The sequence below is a fragment of the Triturus cristatus genome, chromosome 11 (assembly GCF_964204655.1).
Source record: "Triturus cristatus chromosome 11, aTriCri1.1, whole genome shotgun sequence".
NCBI classification, from domain to species: domain Eukaryota; kingdom Metazoa; phylum Chordata; class Amphibia; order Caudata; family Salamandridae; genus Triturus; species Triturus cristatus.
This window is the reverse complement of record NC_140594.1, coordinates 101,852,116-101,872,267: the sequence shown is the minus strand read 5'-3', so window position 1 is coordinate 101,872,267 and position 20,152 is coordinate 101,852,116. Positions and strand designations below refer to the sequence as shown.

The following is a 20,152-nucleotide window of genomic DNA, read 5'->3' as shown; positions in this document are numbered from 1 at the left end:
AGGATAGACCTGACGAGGGAAATCGGTATTAGCCTGTCCATTTTCCCAGGCGTTACACAGAGTTGAATCGTTTGCCTGGGCAAACTTAAAACTCCGGTCTAAGAGACCAGGGCTCCCGTACATTATAGGCAGCACAAGGTGGAGACATCATTGTCTTTTGAGGGTGCAAGTAGGTCTGGAATATTTCTATGAACTGGGGATTGTCTATCCCTATTATCAGATCTTCAGGCAAGGAATCCACCACCCCAACCCTTACAGTACAGGGGCTTTGACCGTCTACTTCTAGAGTCAATATTGCAACTGGGTACGGCTTCACGTCCCCATGGACACACCTAATCTGTACTAGGGTGTTTGGAAGGGTGCTTTCAGGAGTTACCAACCCTTTCTGGGCGACAGACTGTTTACACCCAGAGTCTAACAAGGCCTTTACCGTTTTGCCATTAACTTTGGTGCTTACATAGAAGGAGGGTCCCATTTCGGCGGAGTAAAGGACTGCTTTGGGTAGGTATCCAACCTCCATGGGTTCTTCTGATGGTTTTTTCCGGGGACACATTCTTACGACATGGCCCCACTCCCCACATTCAAAACACTGGGGTCCTTTTCTCGCTGGCGTTTCGATACGAAGTGGCATCGGTTTTCGGGGCTCGAACTGGCCTTTTGTCTTCCTTTCTACTTTTAGGTTTTGTCCGGTCTTGGTATGCCTCTCTGTGTCCCACGGGAGGGTCTTCGGCTGGGCCCTCGTATAAGTGCTAGCCATTTCGATGGCTTGTTCAGGGGTCAAGCGTGTATGCTGCCGTAACCATCTCTGGGTCCCATAGGGAAGAGCTTCCAAGAATTGTTCCAGGTAGATGCGGGCCATAATCTCTTCTTTGGTACTGGTTATCGGCTTTAGCCACTTATCTGCTGCCATTTTTAGGCGAAAAAACAGTGTTTTGGGGTTTTCACCTGGGGTTCCTTTCTCCTTACGAAAGCGCACTCGGTAAGCTTCTTCATCGAGCCCCAAGTGGTCTAGAATAATTGCCTTAATCTCGTTATACGGGGATGTCCCTGTGGCGTTGGCAACTTGGTATGCAGCCTGTGCGTCCCCTGAGAGAAGGGGGGCCAAGAAAAAGGGCCATTTGTCCTCGGGCCACCCATAGGCCCTTGCTGCTCGCTCAAAATTGGAGAAAAAGGCATCCGGGTCCTCTCCTCCTACGTATTTCTGCAGCGTGACTCCTGTCGGATGCGGTGCATGGGAGCGGCGATCCGGAGCTGTATGGAGCCCGGACTCTGTTTGGGCCGTACGCAGTCCTTCCACTTGGGCGGTAATCAATTTTTGAATCACTTCCCTGTCTTGTTGGGACGTGGCAATTTGCTGTCCCACCGCCCATTCCAACTTCTCTTGGCCTTTTATGAGGTGCTGAATAACGTTTTCCATCACAGGAGTACTGATGGACGGTAATCCCACTTCTGACACCAGTTGTAGAGGTGTGGGATTAACAGCACGCAGACCAGGTCGTTTAACGTAAGGTTTTATTGTGGAAGTCACACGTCTAAATCTGCTAGGCAGTCTCTCCTCCTTCTTTGCTGGCTCCGTGGTTGCAACGTTGGTGTTGGTCCTCTCTCCGGCTATGGGGGCGTTCTCCGCTGGTACTCCGGGACTCCAGGACCCACAGGACGTATGTGAAGGAAGGGAGAAAAGGACCGTTAGGACTCTACTGTGCGACGCGTATACACCCTAACACCGGGACCGGGAGTGAGGACACACCTACTCTTGTGGTTTAGTGCTGTACATCGAACTCAGTGTCACGTGTGATTAGTGCAGGGGTAGGGGAAAAGAAAAGGGGAATACGGCGGTCTAAAGGCTCTTTCGCCACCCCATCAAGCCCCTGACCCGCTCCCGTACCTGGGGTAGCCACCCTCCTCCAGGAGAGTGGCGCGGCGCTGCGTGAGTACGTTGGCCTCCTGGCTTTCCTCTAGGCTCCGTCGTGTAGTCCCCGTCTGGTAGCTCCGCTGGGTCGTCTCCTCCGCTCTCCGATATCTGTCTCCGCTCCTCGCCTCCCGGAATCCACTCTTCGGTCATGTCACACGCCGTGGTCTGGTCTTCCGCCCCAATATCCAATCCTGTGTGACCACGTGATGACGGGGGCGTGGCTTCCGCGAATAGGCAGTGCTGCTTAAAGGGACCCGTCTCGTAATCTGTATCCACTTCCGTATTCTCGCACATACCCCAATCGTCCTGCGGGTGGGCAAAAGAATAAGATAGTGGGGGTGTAGGTAACCACCAGTCCTGGTTATCCCGTACCTCCTCCTGAGACGCTGTGTCCCGTTTACAGGTACTTAGAAACTGACTAAATAATCAGACTACTTCTAGGACAGTGCTTAGGTAAAACTTTTAAATTTTCAGTTCTGCCACAGTGAACAGAATAGTACATGGTACTGCACCTTAGTGTCAAACCCTGACTCATTTTAAATTAGTTATCTGTCAGCAAATACACGATGTTACCAAATGCGTCTCTCACAGTGGTTCTCAAATGCACACAGACTCACAGTGTGATTCTAGACAACAACCACTATACCTAGGAGTTTACCAAAAATCATTCACTACTGTGGAAGTGGTAAGCGAACTGCACACAATCTTCATATTTCAGGACTGCACTTTTATGTCAAAGCCTGACTCATATAATCAAAGCATAAGCAAAGACTGGCTTCTAATGCTACTAAAACTTCACAACATGACCGGTTTTAAAACAGGTATATGTCAGCAAATACACGATGTTACCAAATGCTTCTCTCACAATCCTTACCCAAATGCACACAGACTCACAGTGTGATTTTAGACAAGCAACACTATCCTAGGAGTTTACCAAAACTCATTCACTACTCTGGAAGAGTTAATGGTACTGCACACACTCTACATATTTAAGTACACCACATCAGTGTCAAAGCATGACTTATTTAATCAACGCATAAGCAAAGACTGGATTCTAATCCTACTAAAACTTCACAACATGACAGGTTTTAAACCAGTTATCTGTCAGCAAATACATGATGTTACCAAATGCTTCTCTCACAGTGATCCCAAATACACACTAACTCACAGTGTGATTCTAGACAAGCACCACTATCCCTATGAGTTTACCAAAACTCATTCACTACAGTGCAAGTGGTAAGGGAACTGCACACAATCTACATATTTCACAACTGCAATTTACTGTCAATGCCTGACTCATATAATGAAAACATAAGCCGTAACTGTCTTCTAATGCTACTAAAACTTGACAACATGACATGTTTTACAACACTTATCTGTCAGCAAATACACGATGTTACCAAACACTTCTCTCACAGTGGTTTCCAAATACACACAGACTCACAGTGTGATTCTAGACAAACAACACTATCCCTAGCAGCTTACCAAAACTCATTCACTACAGTGGAAGTGGTAAGGGAACTGCACACAATCTACATATTTCACGACTGCACTTTAGTGTCAATGCCTGACTAATTTAATCAACGCATAAGCAAAGACTGGCTTCTAATGCTACTAAAACTTGACAACATGACAGCTTTTAAAACAGTTTTCCGTCAGCAAATACACAATGTTACCAAACGCTTCTTTCACAGTGGTTCCCAAATGCACAAAGACTCACAGTATGATTCTAGACAAGCACCAGTATCCCTAGGAGTTTACCAAAACTCATTCACTACACTGGAAGTGATAAGGGAACAGCACACAATCTACATATTTCCCGACTGCTCTTTAGTGTCAATGCCTGACTCATTTAATCAACACATAAGCAAAGACTGGCTTCTAATACTACTAAAACTTGACAACATGACAGGTTTTAAAACAGTTTTCTCTCAGCAAATACACGATGTTACCAAACGCTTCTCTCACAGTGGTTCCCAAATGCACACAGACTCACAGTGTGATTCTAGACAAGCACCAGTATTCCTAGGAGTTTACCAAAACTCATTCACTACACTGGAAGTGATAAGGGAACTGCACACAATCTACATATTTCACGACTGCACTTTAGTGTCAATGCCTGACTCATTTAATCAACGCATAAGCAATAACTGGCTTCTAATACTACTAAAACTTGACAACATGACAAGTTTTAAAACAGTTTTCTGTCAGCAAATACACGATGTTACCAAACACTTCTCTCACAGTGGTTCCCAAATACACACAGACTCACAGTGTGATTCTAGACAAACAACACTCTCCCTAGCAGCTTACCAAAACTCATTCACTACAGTGGAAGTGGTAAGGGAACTGCACACAATCTACATATTTCACGAGTGCACTTTAGTGTCAATGCCTGACTCATTTAATCAACGCATAAGCAATGACTAGCTTCTAATGCTACTAAAACTTGACAACATGACAAGTTTTAAAACAGTTTTCTGTCAGCAAATACACGATATTACCAAACGCTTCTTTCACAGTGGTTCTCAAATGCACAAAGACTCACAGTGTGATTCTAGACAAGCACCAGTATCCCTAGGAGTTTACCAAAACTCATTCACTACACTGGAAGTGGTAAGGGAACTGCACACAATCTACATATTTCACGACTGCAATTTACTGTCAATGCCTGACTCATATAATGAAAGCATAAGCCATAACTGTCTTCTAATGCTACTAAAACTTGACAACATGACAGGTTTTAAAACAGTTATCTGTCAGCAAATACACAATGTTACCAAATGCTTCTCTCACAATCCTTACCCAAATGCACACAGACTCACAGTGTGATTTTAGACAAGCAACACTATCCTAGAAGTTTACCAAAACTCATTCACTAGTCTGGAAGAGTTAATGGTACTGCACACAATCTACATATTTAAGTACAGCACATCAGTGTCAAAGCATGACTCATTTAATCAACATATAAGCAAAGACTGGATTCTAATGCTACTAAAACTTCACAACATGACAGATTTTAAAACAGTTATCTGTCAGCAAATACATGATGTTACCAAATGATTCTCTCACACTGATCCCAACTACACTAAAAACTCTCAGTGTGATTCTAGACAAGCACCACTATCCCTATGAGCTTACCAAAACTCATTCACTACAGTGCAAGTGGTAAGGGAGCTGCACACAATCTACATATTTCGCGACTGCAATTTACTGTCAATGCCTCACTCATTTAATGAAAGCATAAGCCATAACTGTCTTCTAATGCTACTAAAACTTGACAACCTGACTGGTTTTAAAACAGTTATCTGTCAGCAAATACACAATATTACCAAATGCTTCTCTCACAGTGGTTCCCAAATGCACACAGACTCACTGTGTGATTCTAGACAAACAACACTATCCCTTGCACTATACCAAAACACATTTCTTCATCTAGAAGTAGTACTACATTTTAGTATAGAAACATAACATAACTCATTTCACAAATTCATAAACAATGACTGGTTTCTAATTCTACCAAAATATAAAAACTGCACAGTTATCTGTCTACAAACACATGAAAAACACAAATGCCTATCACAGAATGGTTTCTACATGCACACACATTGTAGAGAAAAAAAGTACTCCCTACACTTTAGCAGGAAAAATACATTAGTCTGATTAAAATCAAAATAGTGTACATAAATCCCCTCACAATTAAATAACTCATCTTTCAAGTTCTTTTGTAGATTAAGGAGTATATCAATCACTCACCATATTTTCTTTTACAGAATCTCTGCACTGTGCACCTCTCAGCAAAAGCAAAGAATGGAAAAGTTTCCCTTTCATTTTCCACACATACACATGTAAACATCAAATCACAATCCTTCGCACATAAACTCAAAAGCAAACACACATTTCTATTGGTTAAACATTTCCACCCTTTCCAACTGAAATACATTTCAACCCTTTCCCCAATCTGCCTTCTGCCTGTTACCATAGAAACAGGTCATGGAACACTGCACTGAGCTCACAGGTCACAAGTTCAGCACACAATGTTCCTACACAAGACAGGAAGTGTGCTTGACTTTTCAACATATCAGCTTATCATATATAATGTTCCTTACAATCTGTTTTTGTTAACCAATAACAATCATACCTTTAAAAAACAAAAATATACACCCTACCTTTCAGTGTAGAAAGTTGTTATACAACCAATGATTTTTTATCGTTTTTCAAAAAACGTTGCTGTGGATCCGCGCACCCACCGCGAGAGAATCAGTGCACCCAACGCGATAGGATGCGTGCACCGTGCGCGCATTTCGCCGCTTTTTAAAAAAAATAAAAAAGGGGGACCGCAGGGGGTCCTTCTGGGACCCCCTAAGCAGATCTAGAGGGTCAGAGTATTTCCACTCTGCCCCCTTTATATCTTTTACACACGTATTCCCCCGCTTCTACTGAGGCAGAAAATGGCCGCCAACAGTTCCTGGTTTCGAATGTAGAGAGACGCTCGACAGCCAATTAGCATTCAGCGCGCAATCGGGAGGGTGCGCGCTCGGTTCGGGGAGGGTTCACGTACAGTGCGGGTAGGGTCCGCGGATCCTCCGCGGCCATAGATATCACTAACTTTTTTACCCTAATTTTCTCAGGAACTACTGAACAGATTCACACCAAATATGCAGAGTCCGAACTGAGGACTACCTCTTTGCCAAATTTGGTGTCATTCCGTTCAGCGGTTCGGGCTGTAGCTGCGACAACAGATCCTATGGGAAATTGCATGGGAAAAACGTGTTTTGGGACCCCCCTTTTTTCTCGGCCTCCGCTTGACGAATCCCCACAACACTTTCAGGGTAGGAGCGGAGCGGAGCTGGCCAAAAGTTTGGAGAATTTTGCGAAGATTCGTCAACTGGCGCCAAAGATATTCCCAATAGAATGTTGCGGATTTCCTATGGAAAATAGGTCCTAACTATAACTATCTACTGGCGACCACCAGTAGATAATATATATATATATTCTACTGGCGGTCGCCAGTAGATAGTTATAGTTAAGACCTATTTTCCATAGGAAATCCGCAACATTCTATTCACAATAGGTCTGGCGCCGATTGACAAATCTTCGCGAAATTTTCCAAACTTTTCGCCAGCTCCGCTTCGCTCCTGCCCTGAAAGTTTCGTGGTGATTCGTCAAGCGGGGGCCGAGAAAAAAGGGGGGTCCCAAAACGCGTTTTCCCCATGCAATTTCCCATAGGATCTGTTGTCGCAGCTACAGCCCGAACTGCTGAACGGAATTACACCAAATTTGGCAAAGAGGTAGTCCTCAGTTCAGACTCGTGCCTTTTGCTTAAATGGTGTAAATCCGTTCAGTAGTTCCTGAGAAAATTAGGGTAAAAAAGTTAGTGATATCTATGGCCGGGGAGGATCCGCGCACCCTCCCCGCACCCTCCCCGAACCCTCCCGAGCACGAGCTGAATGCTAATTGGCTGCCAACACTCTGAATCAGGAAGTGTTGGCAGCCATCTTGTGCCTCGGTAGAACAGAGGCACAAGAAAACCGAAAAAAAAGGTGCAAAACGCGACAAGGGGGCAGGGTAGAAACACTGTGACCCCCTAGGCCTGCTCAGGGGGTCCCACAAGGACCCCCAAGGCCCAAAAAAAAAATTATATCTTAAAAAAAAAATTGCGGGATGCGCGTACAGTCTGCGCATCCCACCTCCCGCGCTTCGTTTTGATTTAGACCCCGGGGGAGCCAAGTCCCGGGGGCAATATGGTATTATAATGGGGGGCCCAGAGGGCCCCCCAGCCCTGGGGACCGGCACACCCGGGGCTTTTGTAAAATACGTGGTGGGGGGGCTCTCAGCCCCCCCCAGCCCCGGGGACCGCCACCCCTCGGGGCTTATAAAATGAATGGGGGGGCTCAAGGCCCCCCCCCGTGGCCCCAGGGACCGCCACCCCCCGGCGCTTTTTGTAAAAAAAATATACCCTGTGTGGGGGGGCTCAAGACCCCCACACGCCCCGGGGACTGCCACCTCCCCGGGGCTCTAAATATGTAAAATGGGGGGTCCGTGAGGGACCCCCCAGCCCCGGGGACCACCACCCCCCCGGGGCTTTGAAAGAGGTGGGAGGGGGGCAGCGCGGCCCCCCTCCTGGAGCCCTCAATGGCCCTGGGGAACGCCAACCCCCAGGGCCGGCTCCTGCAGTGTCCCGGGGTGCCCACCCCTGGGACACTGCCGTTTGTAATGACAGGGCGGGAGCCTCGCGGCTCCCGCCCTGTCAGTGCAAACTGCTTTGCTATTTGGAAGAGAGAGCAGGAAACCTGCTCTCTCTTCCTAATAGCAAAGCTGATTGCTTTTCCACATGGGGAGCAGCATGTTAGCTGCTCCCCATGTGGAAAAGCAATGCCGGCTCCTGTAGGAAGCGGGGAGCCGGCTGGGACCGTGGGGAGATTGGGACCCCCCCACGGTCCCCAACGAGATGGCCAGGCCCCGGGGGATGGGGTCCCCGGGGCCACGCGGCCCCCCTCCTAAAAATTAAAAAAAATAAAAAATGGCCCCGGGGGATGGGGTCCCCGGGGCCTTAAGTGGACACAGGAGGGGGGCTACGCAGTCCCCCGCCCTAAAAATATGTTTCTTTTTTTTTTAAAAAAAGGCCCATGCCCCAAGGGATGGGGTCCCTCGGGCAGAGTAAGGCCTTGGGAGGGGGGCCACGCGACCCCCTCCACAGTATAAAAAAAAAAAAAACAATTAGGGGGCAGGCCTTGGGGGATGGGGTCCCCAGGGCCAAAAAATGAGAAAAAGAAGGTGGGCTACACAGCCCCCCTTCTTAAAAAGAATTTAATTTAAAAAAAACGGGATCGGGGAGGAGGCCACGCCCCCTCCTTTCATCACTCTGCAAACACGCCCCCTGGCGCGTTTGCAGAGGGGGAACAAATTCCCCTTCAATAATGGGGGTCCCTGGGGGCCAACTAGCCCACCAGGAACCTCCAGTATGCACCAGGGGGCTGCGTTGCAGAGAGGTGTTCTGAGGCCACGCCCCTTTTTACACCACTCTGCAACGCAGCTCTGTGGCGCTTAATGGAGGTACCTGGTGGGCTAGTTGGACCCCAGGGGACCTCAGGATTCAAGGGGAGTTAATCTCCCAACTTAAAACACGCCACAGGGCGCGTTTGCACAGTGGTGAAGGTAGGGGGCGGGGCCTGAGGTGATACTGTGCAAACACACCCTGTGGCGCGTTATTAGTTGGGGAATTCATTCCTCTTCAATCCAGAGGTCCCCTAGGGGACAACTAGCCCACCAGGTACCTCCACTAAGCGCCACGGAGCTGCGTTGCAGAGTGTTGTAAAAAGGGGTGTGGCCTCTTAACACCTCTCTGCAACGCAGCTCCCTGGTGCATACTGGAGGTACCTGGTGGGCTAGTTGGCTGCCATGGAAGCTCAGGATTCAAGGAGACTTAATCCCCCAACTTAAAACACCCCACGGGGCGCGTTTGCACAGTGGTGAAGGTAGGGGGCGGGGCCTGAGGTGATGTGTGTGCAAACACGCCCTGTGGCACGTTTTAAGTTGGGGAATGAATTCCTCTTCAATCCAACTGTTTACAGGAGATGTCCAAGGACTGAATCTAGGATCCAGTCCTGTGGTTAGAAAAGTAATCCATAAAGTAACGAATTGCATTTAATTAGAAATTCACATTGAGCTCAATGTTGCTTTGTGTTTGAAATTGTGTTGCCCATTGCAACAACTTTAACTACTGTACTTAACAGTCTGTTGCTTATTTGCCAAGTATTTAAACTAAAGTAATTCATTCTGAGAAAGTATATTTTGTATTGTAATGTATAATGTAATTATAATGTAATTAAAAAAAATATATCTAAAATTAAATAGTTTAAAAAATGTAGTAAATCAGTATAAAAGAAATCAGTATAACAATTAATACATTAAAAATTGTCATTTACAAAACCTTTGAAATTCACTGAAAAAAACATAGGTTTCAGGCCTGATATAGATAGGAATTAGCATTTAAAAAACCTTTGAAATTCACTGAAAAAAACATAGGTTTCAGGGGCGTTATAGTTAGCTGGACATTTCCCTCGTACAAAACCCTAGAAATTCCCCCGTTATAGTTAGTTCAGCTAACTATAACTCGCACCCCCGCAATGCACTGCTGATGACGTCACAAATGACATCACTGATGACATCACTGACGACGTCATCCAGTGAGTCTGTGTTTCTGTAAAGTTTTAATATGTTTAATATATATAGGGAAAGGCCTGTTGAAGAATGAGTGGGTGTACAAGTGTGAATGGATGATTTTCTAGGTGCGTAACTGACTCTATAAGTGAGTCATTAAATGCATCTTACTGCAGACTAGTGACTAAACTGTGTGAATGTCTGTATGTGTCTGTGTGTTGGTGTATAAGTGGCTGCATGGTTTTGTGAATAGCTATATGAGTGTCTATATGGGTTATTGATTGGTTGTCTGAGTATCTGTATGGGTGCCTGAGTGTTTGTGTGGGTAGGGTGTGTGTGACTCTGTGACTAGATGTGTGAGTGGGTGATTCGCTGGGTGCATGGTTTTAAGAGTGCATCTGTGATGGACTGTATGGTTGGGTGAGTGTATGTATGGGTGTGTTAGTGATTGAATGTATATCTCAGTTGTACATGTGTCAGTAACTACATATGTGAAACGCAGTGTATATGTGTGTAAGAGTATATAACTATCTATATGTGAGAGTGTGTGATTGCGGGAGTGGCTGTATGGATGAGTGGGTGCTTGTATCAGTAATTGTATAAGAGAGTCAGAATTTGTTAGTATTTTTATGAGTAAGTGAACTTGAGTGTGTTTAACTGTATAGGTGAGTAAATTGGACTGTGATTAATTATTCGCAAGACTGACTAGGTGTGTCAGTACCTCAATGGATGATTGGTGGTGTGTGAGTGTCTATATAGGTGTATAAATGCATATGATAGTCCTGTACAGAGTGACTGTAAGTATGAGTGACTGTACAGGTGAGAGGGTGGAGATGTATGTAGACCTAAGAGTCAATGAGTGGGTATGTAGTTATTGGTAATGGAGTGTCTATGGTCATCAGTGATGTCATTTGAGAGGTCATCAGTGATGTCACTGACCATGTCATGAGTGATGTAATATGTGACGTCATCAGCAGTGCATTGCGGGGGCGCGAGTTATAGTTAGCTGAACTAACTATAGCGGGGGAATTTCTAGGGTTTTGTACGAGGGAAATGTCCAGCTAACTATAATGCCCCTGAAACCTATGGATTTTTCAGTGAATTTCTAAGGTTTTTTAAATGCCAATTTCTAACTATAACGCCCCCGAAACCTATGTTTTTTTCAGTGAATATATATATATATATATATATATAGTTTCAGGTCTTGTCTGAAACGTGTTGCATGGGCTGATGTGTTTGTCCATAAACCACTTATGTTTGACTCTCCAGCGTGCGCGTGTTTTTCATCTTGGAGTGTCTGGATTTTCATATAGACATATATACATGCTTTTCATAGTAGTAAATTTAAATAAATAACCCAGAAATTTTAATATAATGTAAAACATATATTTTCAATTAAAGTGTCACATTATATATATGTATATATAAACACACACATACAGGTGTTTATTTATGTATATATTTATATATGGCATTGAATATTATTTATATGTATTCAATTTGCATATTAATAATGTTATATATTCAAATATTTAAAATGTACTATTTTAAACTATATATATATATATATATTTTAAAAAACAATATTTTTGTAGGTTTTAAACGATATTAGTGTGAAACTTTATTTGTGTCGATATCTTTATACTTACCATTATAAGTATAGGGAAACTTTATTTTTGTAACCAATATTTTTGACACAATATTTTTTATATCACAATATTATTGTTTTGGTTATTGTGTCAGTGATCAGGGCAACCAAATTATGGCCTATATGCTTGGTTAACTTATATTTCTCAATTAGTCATAGTCATACAACATGCTTCTCAAAACGCAAGTTCCTTGCTACATTTTAAGGGGCATCGAGTCTGTACTGTTTTCTCACAGACCTGAGCAGACATTATTGCTGCTAGTAGGCATTGTGAGAATCTTCAAAGGCCTTCACACTCCAAGGCTGTATCTCTGTCCTCTATCTCCAGTACAAAATTTCCACCCTATACTATTCTCGATGCCCAGAGGCGATAAGTCAACACTGTAGACTGAACATGAACCTGATTTTAAAATAGAAACCAGATGGTAAAGATTAGAACATAAGGTATAGGAATAAATTATGGTATTCAGAGTGCAGTACTCCTGGCACCAGCAGAGAGGGGGCGCTGAATGGCACATAGTTCAGAGACCCCAATCTGCTGGTGACAGATACTGCACCAATGTTGTCACAGGGTACTCACCGGAGATGCAGGAATCTTTGTCCCCACGGTCAATCAACAGGTATCGTGGACTCTCTGGGAGCCATGGCAGGGTGATGAGCTGCAACAGGGCTGGCACTGCATTGCTGGCTAGCAGGAGAGGCCAGCTCTCCTCGCTTCCTAAGATCTCCCTGAAAGCATGAACATGGATACAAATAAACCAATGAATGAAAGGTAGATACACTCCAATCATAATAATTTCTAATGTTCTATAAACCCTACAGACTCTTAGCGCTTGCTAAGTTTTCAAAAGAAGCTTTCAATGTTGTTGTCATGGTGAATATCTGAGGAAAAGTTTGAAACCCATGAAGATTGTGCAGAGCCTCCAAAGCTACAACTCATGACAAAAGGCTCTAAAAAGCCACAGTAAAAATAGAACTAAAGGCCAGAGTTTACCTGGCTGATAAAGGTCAATCCTCAAATTTTGGGAGGGAGCTTTATATGTCAGGAATCGATTCCACCTTTCGACTTTTATTCACAATAGGGAGAGTGTTGCAGATGATAACCTACCTGTTATTTTAGAAAAGCATGGAATTACTGCAAGTAGTGCTAACAATCACTATGACGGAGGATATGCCATACGTGGATTCCCAATATATCTAGTTCAAATTCCAGGAACATAAGATGTTACGTTACCAGCAGGCTATGAGAGACACACTCATCGCCCATCGAACTGCATCCTTGACGCTCAATGCACACTGTGACATTTCACTAATCACATTTTCAAAGTTCTGGTATTTCTTTGCATTTCCACATATATCTAGGCATTAGCTGAGTTGAATCTGTGTTAAAAGATGAAAAACACACTGAAACGATGGTCGTAAGTACAGACCTGTCATACAAACCCTTGTCTGTGATACCTTGCCTCTGGAAAAGAGGTCCATCGTACACATGTGGCCCTGTGCAGTTTGGAGCCTGGCCATGCAGCATAGAAAACCAGAGGGCAAAGAATGGCACAAGGAATTCAAATGGGCTGTAAATACACATAGCTCTCTGGCGAGGATGATCTCATAAAGGGCAAATCAAAGTTTGCCTTACAGTATTCTTGTCTTATCACTGTGTAGATATGTCCAAGCTCAAGTCTTATGGCCAAATTGAGCATTTGGCATCCGAATCCTTCGTCACAAAGGTGACAAAAGTACCCTGTCTGCCACACCCTTGGTCCACTGCTCAATACTGAGTCGAGGGAACCAGCAGTTTGGCTAAGGTGGAGTAGGGACAGTTGGAGGAAAGAAATCAGACCATCTACCCTATTTAGAGTGGACAATGTTTTGACATGTGTTCCTCTGTCTGTTACTGCCAGGAAAAATCTGGTGGTCACAAACTCCCACTTTCGGAGCTTGTTTGATGGACAGTCATCATAACCGACGATGGGCATCCCCTAAAGTTTTCATACCTTCAGAGGAACTTACAGGACGGCGGTTCCTCTAACGGTACAGAGATCACTGCTGGGCCAGCAGTAATCTCTGTATTTTACAAGCAGTAGTCCATTACAGTAGCAGATGTACTGACATCTGCCACAATGACTGGCAGATTAACATTAGCAAAACTATAAAACTGGCCCTTAGTCGGAGGAAAGAGCTCAGAGGGTGAAAGAATCAAGAAATAAAATTAGTAACACAGTCAAGCGAAGAAAGGATAAGCCTAAATACAATCATTAAAAATGAAAAATGTATTACCTTACTATCCTAAAAATGTCAACACGTTTGATAACAAAAAATAGCTCTTATCCATTTGAAGGTAAGTCAACAGGAACTGAAGGGTCAACATGGAAGTCCACGGAAATTGGAGCTACGGAACAGTAAAATTCCAGAAACAAAATTGAATATCACTGTGAGTCTTGTGAGTACCCACTCATGAGACCGGAGAACCCGGTCTCATCTAAGCTCACTCCAAAGTTCTGTAATAAGTTTTACATTTGGGTCTGTTGTTAGCTTCAGACTTTGTCACTGGAGAGGTTTTCAAGGCTTCAAGTCTTCATTCTATGAGGAATGCATCAAGTTGGACACACTGTATGTGTCTCTGCTAATGACGCTTGATCACATAGTATGACTAAGGACCTGATGTAGACTTTAGCAGATGGATTATCTCTGCAGAGATGGCAAAAGACAATACCACTGTTATCCCAAGTGACTCTCCCCCCCCACAAAATTAGAGTTGTCCACCAGCCCTCCAAACAACTCTCTACATTGACAGGAACCACCGTTGTAGAGATTCTCATCAACGTAGGAAATGTTTGACCAGCAAACATTACGGACAGCTACCAAAGTTTTCAATAACAAACTCCTAAAGCAGAAGTTTACTTTTAAAAAACAAAAAACTAATGCCCCCCTCATCCAGGGAGTTTTGTCCCAAGGTGTGGGGGGAGAATATTTTGTTTCCAGTCCCTTACTGCCGGGTTTTTCCTGTCAGTAATGGAAAGGTAAAATAAGCATTTACACTGCCCACCCTAAAGAAGGCCAGACGGTGTAAACCCTTCCTCTGGCTGCCCGCCAGAGTCAAGCCATTGGAGGAAGTATTATGTCGACACAGACAATGGGGGCTTCGTAAACAGAATACTTCTGGTTCACCTGACTCTAAATAAGGCAACGTACTATCAGTTTGATGGACAGTGTACTCCATCATGTTTGAGATGGAGTATCTTATTGGATAACTCTAAATAAGGTACTCAATCTCAAGTTAAATATGTACTTGGGGCCAAAACCTAAATCTCATTTGACGACATGCACTCATGAGTTAGTGGAACTTTGGCAGAAACAAAAGTGTTGGTTATAAACCGATTCATCCAGGCTGTGCATAAACCACTGAACTATTTCAAATATCTCGCCAGTGACGGTCAGATGCTGTGTTCATAAATCTTATTTATGTTTTTCTATGAAGTTTTTTAATGTTAAAAATCTAATTTTTGCCAGCTTTGCTAACTTTTTTCTTTTTGGTGGTTTCCTCTATAGAGAAAAGTTAGGATTATATTTTTGTTGCACATATGTTTTCCTCATTTGTATGTGTTTAATTGTGAACTTCATTAATTTAGCAAAGTTCTGTAAAAGTGGTTCATCAAATCCACCAAAAATATGCTTTTGAGGTACAGAAATACAGCAAAAACTATTTTAGCAAGGACATTTTCCAGCAAAGAAATGATTTTGCAAGACGATTTGGGAAACATGAGCTAAAACTGTGAAAGTTGCAGCAGAATTTTAATTTTATAAAACATTTGTTACCAACTCTTTTTGTCTAGGCTTTCATACTTGGTACAAGGAAAACACCTTCCCAATATAGACCTATTTTGTGCTGATGTCTAAATAAATTTTTGCACAGGTCAGAGTGGCACTGCCTTTTCGGGGCCTGCTGTGTAATTGACTGGTTTGCGTGTGGCTTTAAGAAAAGGTGTATACTCAAAGTAGCTCCTGTATTCTCACTTCGGTAGCACAGAGCTCAATGCTGTCCTCCAGTGATACCATAAAACAAAGACCATGCCAAATTACTTCAGAGGCAATGATAGATAAAGACTAAAACAATTTAGAAACTAGTCCAAGGTAAAGTTGGATGACCCAGAACCATGGTTAGTTCTCTCTGGGAAGAAATCCATGAAGCGACAGAAATTTGAAAACAGTGATCAACATAAAAAATACACAAGATTAATGAATAACCGAACAGTCTGGGCATACATCTTAGATTATTATCGAATCATAGTGATCTGAATTATAATGCCTAAAGAGAGCAAAAATAAGAATTCCAGGGCAGTAAACCTGCTTTCATGAGACATGGATTTAAGATGCTAAATTTCAAGAGCGGGAAATAAACTGCGTACTTCAAACGGGATCACAAAGCCTTATTCCAATTGCTAGAAATTCAGGGGCTGTATTCCATAATCTTGTGGTCGACCATTGCTAAATAATTGACACAAGAAAAGGATCTTTCCAAAAACTTCCAGCTTTAGAAAACATGATACCAACTTTAAAAGCCAGATACCAACCAGACAGTTCTGAGGCCGCCTTCTTCCTTCAAACAATGGCATTTCAGTCCCTTGAACCCATGTGCAGAGCAGCAAGGCATAAATCCAAAACATTAACAAGCATTTGCAATGCAATAGGTTTTGCATTTTGCGAGACCTATTGCATTGCAGATGGTAGGCATCACGGCAATGGGAGGGCGGGGGGCGAAAAAGGCACGGACAACGGGAGGGAGGGCAGAGAAGGCATGGACAACGGGCGGGCGGGTAGGAGGGAGGAGAAGGAACAACAAAGGAGGAAGTAAAGAAGGCATCAAAGCATGTTGTGCCTGCAGTATGAGAAACTCATTAAAGAAAATAGTGCTCACAGTCGAAATAACACGAATCATGTAACAACCGAAGTAAAGGGGCCAGTAATATGGGAGGTGACAAATGAAGAGAAGGCGGTACTAAGAAGGGAATAACAAGCCTGTCGACGAATCAAAAGCAAGCATTTAGGACAGACAATGACCCAAGCCAATAGCAATTATGGGCGGAGAGTGGGCAGAGCTTCTATTCACCTACTCCTCTACAATAAGTCTCGCACAGAGGCTTATGCGTGCCGGCTCTAGGCTAGACCTAAAAACAGAGGACAAGAAATATAGAGTAAACATAAACTCCCTTTTTCATTATCATCTTCCAGGGTAACAGCAATGGCAAGATGTTCGGGAGCATAGAAAACGTATGCAGAACCACATCTTGGTGTTCCTATGAATGTCCTCAATCTTTTTAGAAAACATATTTCTCTACCTCTGCAGATCCTTTAGCTTTATTGGACTAACCAAGGCTTTACAGAACAGATATTCTACATAAGTGACTCGGCACTCAATCACAGGCTCTCCTATTAATATTAAAAGACCAAGGGGCTGATGTATATAATGGCAGTTGTTTCGTCAGGTGAAATTAGTAAATTACTCTGTCCCCCTGTTGGAGGGACCGTCTGCTAAATTTATAAATGACTTCCAACCTAGCGATCCTTTATAAATCAGCAGGAATCGCTGCCACTGTGGTTCCTATCAATGCATATTGCTGTTTGGTGCAGGGTTGTGTCAGCATGACGTAACCCTACACCAGAGATTTTTTTTTCTCTTGCAACAGGATTTTCCTTTTCAAAATTAAAAAAATGCTCCCCTCACCATGGGAGTTATCTCCCATGGCAGGGTGAGCATTATTTACATTTTACTGCCATTCGTTGCCAGATTTTGACTGGGGGTGACAGACAATAAAAAATGGCAACCTGTCTGCCCATACTGATTGGGCGGGTGGACATGCAGCCATTCCTCAAACCTGCCTTTACTCAGCCAAAGCTCTGGAGAGGTTTGGCTATAGTGTTGACAGTGTAGTTACTGTCGTAGCCATATCTATGGTCCGCCTGCGATTAAATTGGATGGGTGGACCATTATGTTGGCGGTGTATGTTCTCTATTGCAATGGAGTCATTTGATGATACAACGTCTTGGTATTTTTTTGTGTGCAATTATAGATAATGATAACTCAGATGGGTCCTTCCCTCACTCCCTTTCTTAAGTGATCTTAGCTCGTATGGAAGCTGAGAACAAAGAGTAACAATATAAACGAGATATGTGGCCACAGAACCCACTCGTATTCCTTCATCTCCCATGCATTTCGTGTCTAGGCATCTTTCACCTGAGTCCCACCACCTGTCCCAGGACCAGCCCCAATGCGGTGAAGATGGCAGAGGTCATTGCTACTGCTCCTCGAAATTTCTTTGGCGCACTTTCCCCGAGATACATTGGCTGGATGTTCATGCTTACACCTGGGCAGAAATAGAGACAAAAGACCGATGTTAACATTCTCTCCGGAATATGCAAAGACATTGAAATATAGATGTTTACATGAATTTCTATCGATATTTATTGTACAAAAGGCAGCTGTACTGAATTCTTTTTATAACACTTCACCAGAATCCCATCGCTTGGATTTAAAAAAAAAAGACTAGCCTTCTCTTCCCTTCCAATGTTATTTTCTGTTTCCAATTGTGTTTTCCCACGGATTCCCTTCTTGTTCTGCACACTCCTTGCTCTTCAGGGCCTCAATCCTCCCTGCTCATCACAAAGGACTTAACACTCAAGTGCTTCCAAAGGTCCATATATACATACCCTTACATTTTCCAGAAAGGAATGAATAAATAAGAACTGCTGTACCTTGAGCACAAGGTCAAGGCACTGGGTTCCCAAAGAACATTACAAATCTATTGAATTCTCATTCTCCGTCTTCAAAACACAATCACAACAACCACGGGTAAGTGTTTTTTCTTTCTTCCTTCCCGATCCATGCCATTCTTTCCTTCTTTCGACAAGGACCCACCAAACTGAGGCCATTTCTCCCCTAATCTTAGTAAAATCTTCCTGTTGTGAACTAAGCCACATTCATTTAAAACTCCATTTGTACTAAGATCTCTACAACTATGTTTCAAAGTAATGCAAGAAGGAAAGAGAGATTCAGCTCTGGCAACTTACTGTAGATATATATAGATATAAAGTCTGAACTGTTATATAGAGATGTGTACAAAACACTAGCGCCATTGGCGTTCTATCAATAAATGTAGGGGATGCAATGTCACAAACTCAACTGTGATGTGTATCTCTCAAAATATAATACTTGCCTCCACTTTGCTCTTGTGTTGTAAAGTATACTGATTCCCACATGGGTCTAAGACGTTAAGGGAAAGATGCGAGAGGCCACTGTGCTGGTTTTAATCACACTCCCTCCTTGTCTGATGCCACTCACTGTATTTCTATCCACTGAGATGCCCTTCAAATATGAGTCTTTTCCATTTAATCCATATCCATTAAGAACTCAGGGGCATATGTATGAAGCCCATTTCCCGTTTGCAAACGGGCTGATTCTCAGAATCGGCCCGTTTGCGAACGGGAAAAAGCCTTTTGGGATGTATTATCCCAAAAGGCCCTCGCAAAATAGGGAAGCGCAAAAATGTGCGATTCCCTATTTTAAAATTTTTGCGATTCCATATTTTGCGAAAGTATTTAAGGAATCGCAAATTGCGATTCCTTAAATGGGATGTAAAAAGCAAACAAGTTGTGCGATTTTTCCTTAGGAAATCGCAAATTACCACCAGCTTCAAGCCAAAAAGTGCATTTTTTAAAGTGCCATGTGGAGCACATACATGCCCTTAAGGCATGTATGTGTGCCACATGTGCACACATGCTCATTTCAGGGGTGCCTCAGGGTGTCCTTATGACACCCTTGCACCCTTGAAATTGCATTTGCCATTTGCGAGTACCTAATGGGTACTCGCAAATTGTGAATGTCTTCCCATTCATTCCTATGGCGAATCGCAATTTGCGAGTCGCAATTAAGGAATACCAAGAAATCGCAAAATATTTGCGAACTTTTAATTACATCTCGTTTTGCGATTCTCAAATAGCGATTCTCAAAAAATCGCTATTTGAGAATCACAAATACTCTATTTGATACATATGCCCCTCAGTCCTTGTTTAATTTGTGAGGCCCCCCTCTATACGCTCCCAGTTCCACCACATTTGCAAGCTCTCCATTGGCTCACACTCAATTCCGATACAGTATTTCTAAGTGGAGCATTAAAGGTGATATCTATTGTTACTGTCACTTCTTTGGTTCAGTACAACACAAACTAGAGACATCAGTAGCTTCTAAAAACAGGGCGGTGATGCAGTTTCATGTACTCATTCTGTAAGTGTACATTTCTGGCCTTCCAACTGTGTCACTGTGGGTCCATTGCTTGGTAGGATAGAGCTTACATCCCAGACCGAGCAGTAGGATCCACTATGCTGAAGATGGGATAACGAGCTGGCCTAAGATCACAGGACGATACGCTTTTTTT

At 43.4% G+C, this 20,152-nt stretch overlaps 1 protein-coding gene across 5 annotated transcripts in view; it reads right to left on the bottom strand.

Annotated features, from left to right (window-relative positions):
* Window positions 1–20,152, bottom strand: part of SLC2A11 (solute carrier family 2 member 11) — a 422,108-nt gene that overhangs the window by 149,072 nt on the left and 252,884 nt on the right. For all 5 annotated transcript variants that reach the window (XM_085633805.1, XM_085633803.1, XM_085633802.1 and 2 more), the window contains 2 exons: window positions 17,956–18,085; window positions 12,304–12,452 (listed from right to left, as the gene is read on the bottom strand). In XM_085633805.1, the coding sequence (XP_085489931.1) occupies window positions 12,304–12,452; window positions 17,956–18,085 (279 nt within the window). The remainder of the gene's footprint in view (window positions 1–12,303; window positions 12,453–17,955; window positions 18,086–20,152) is intronic.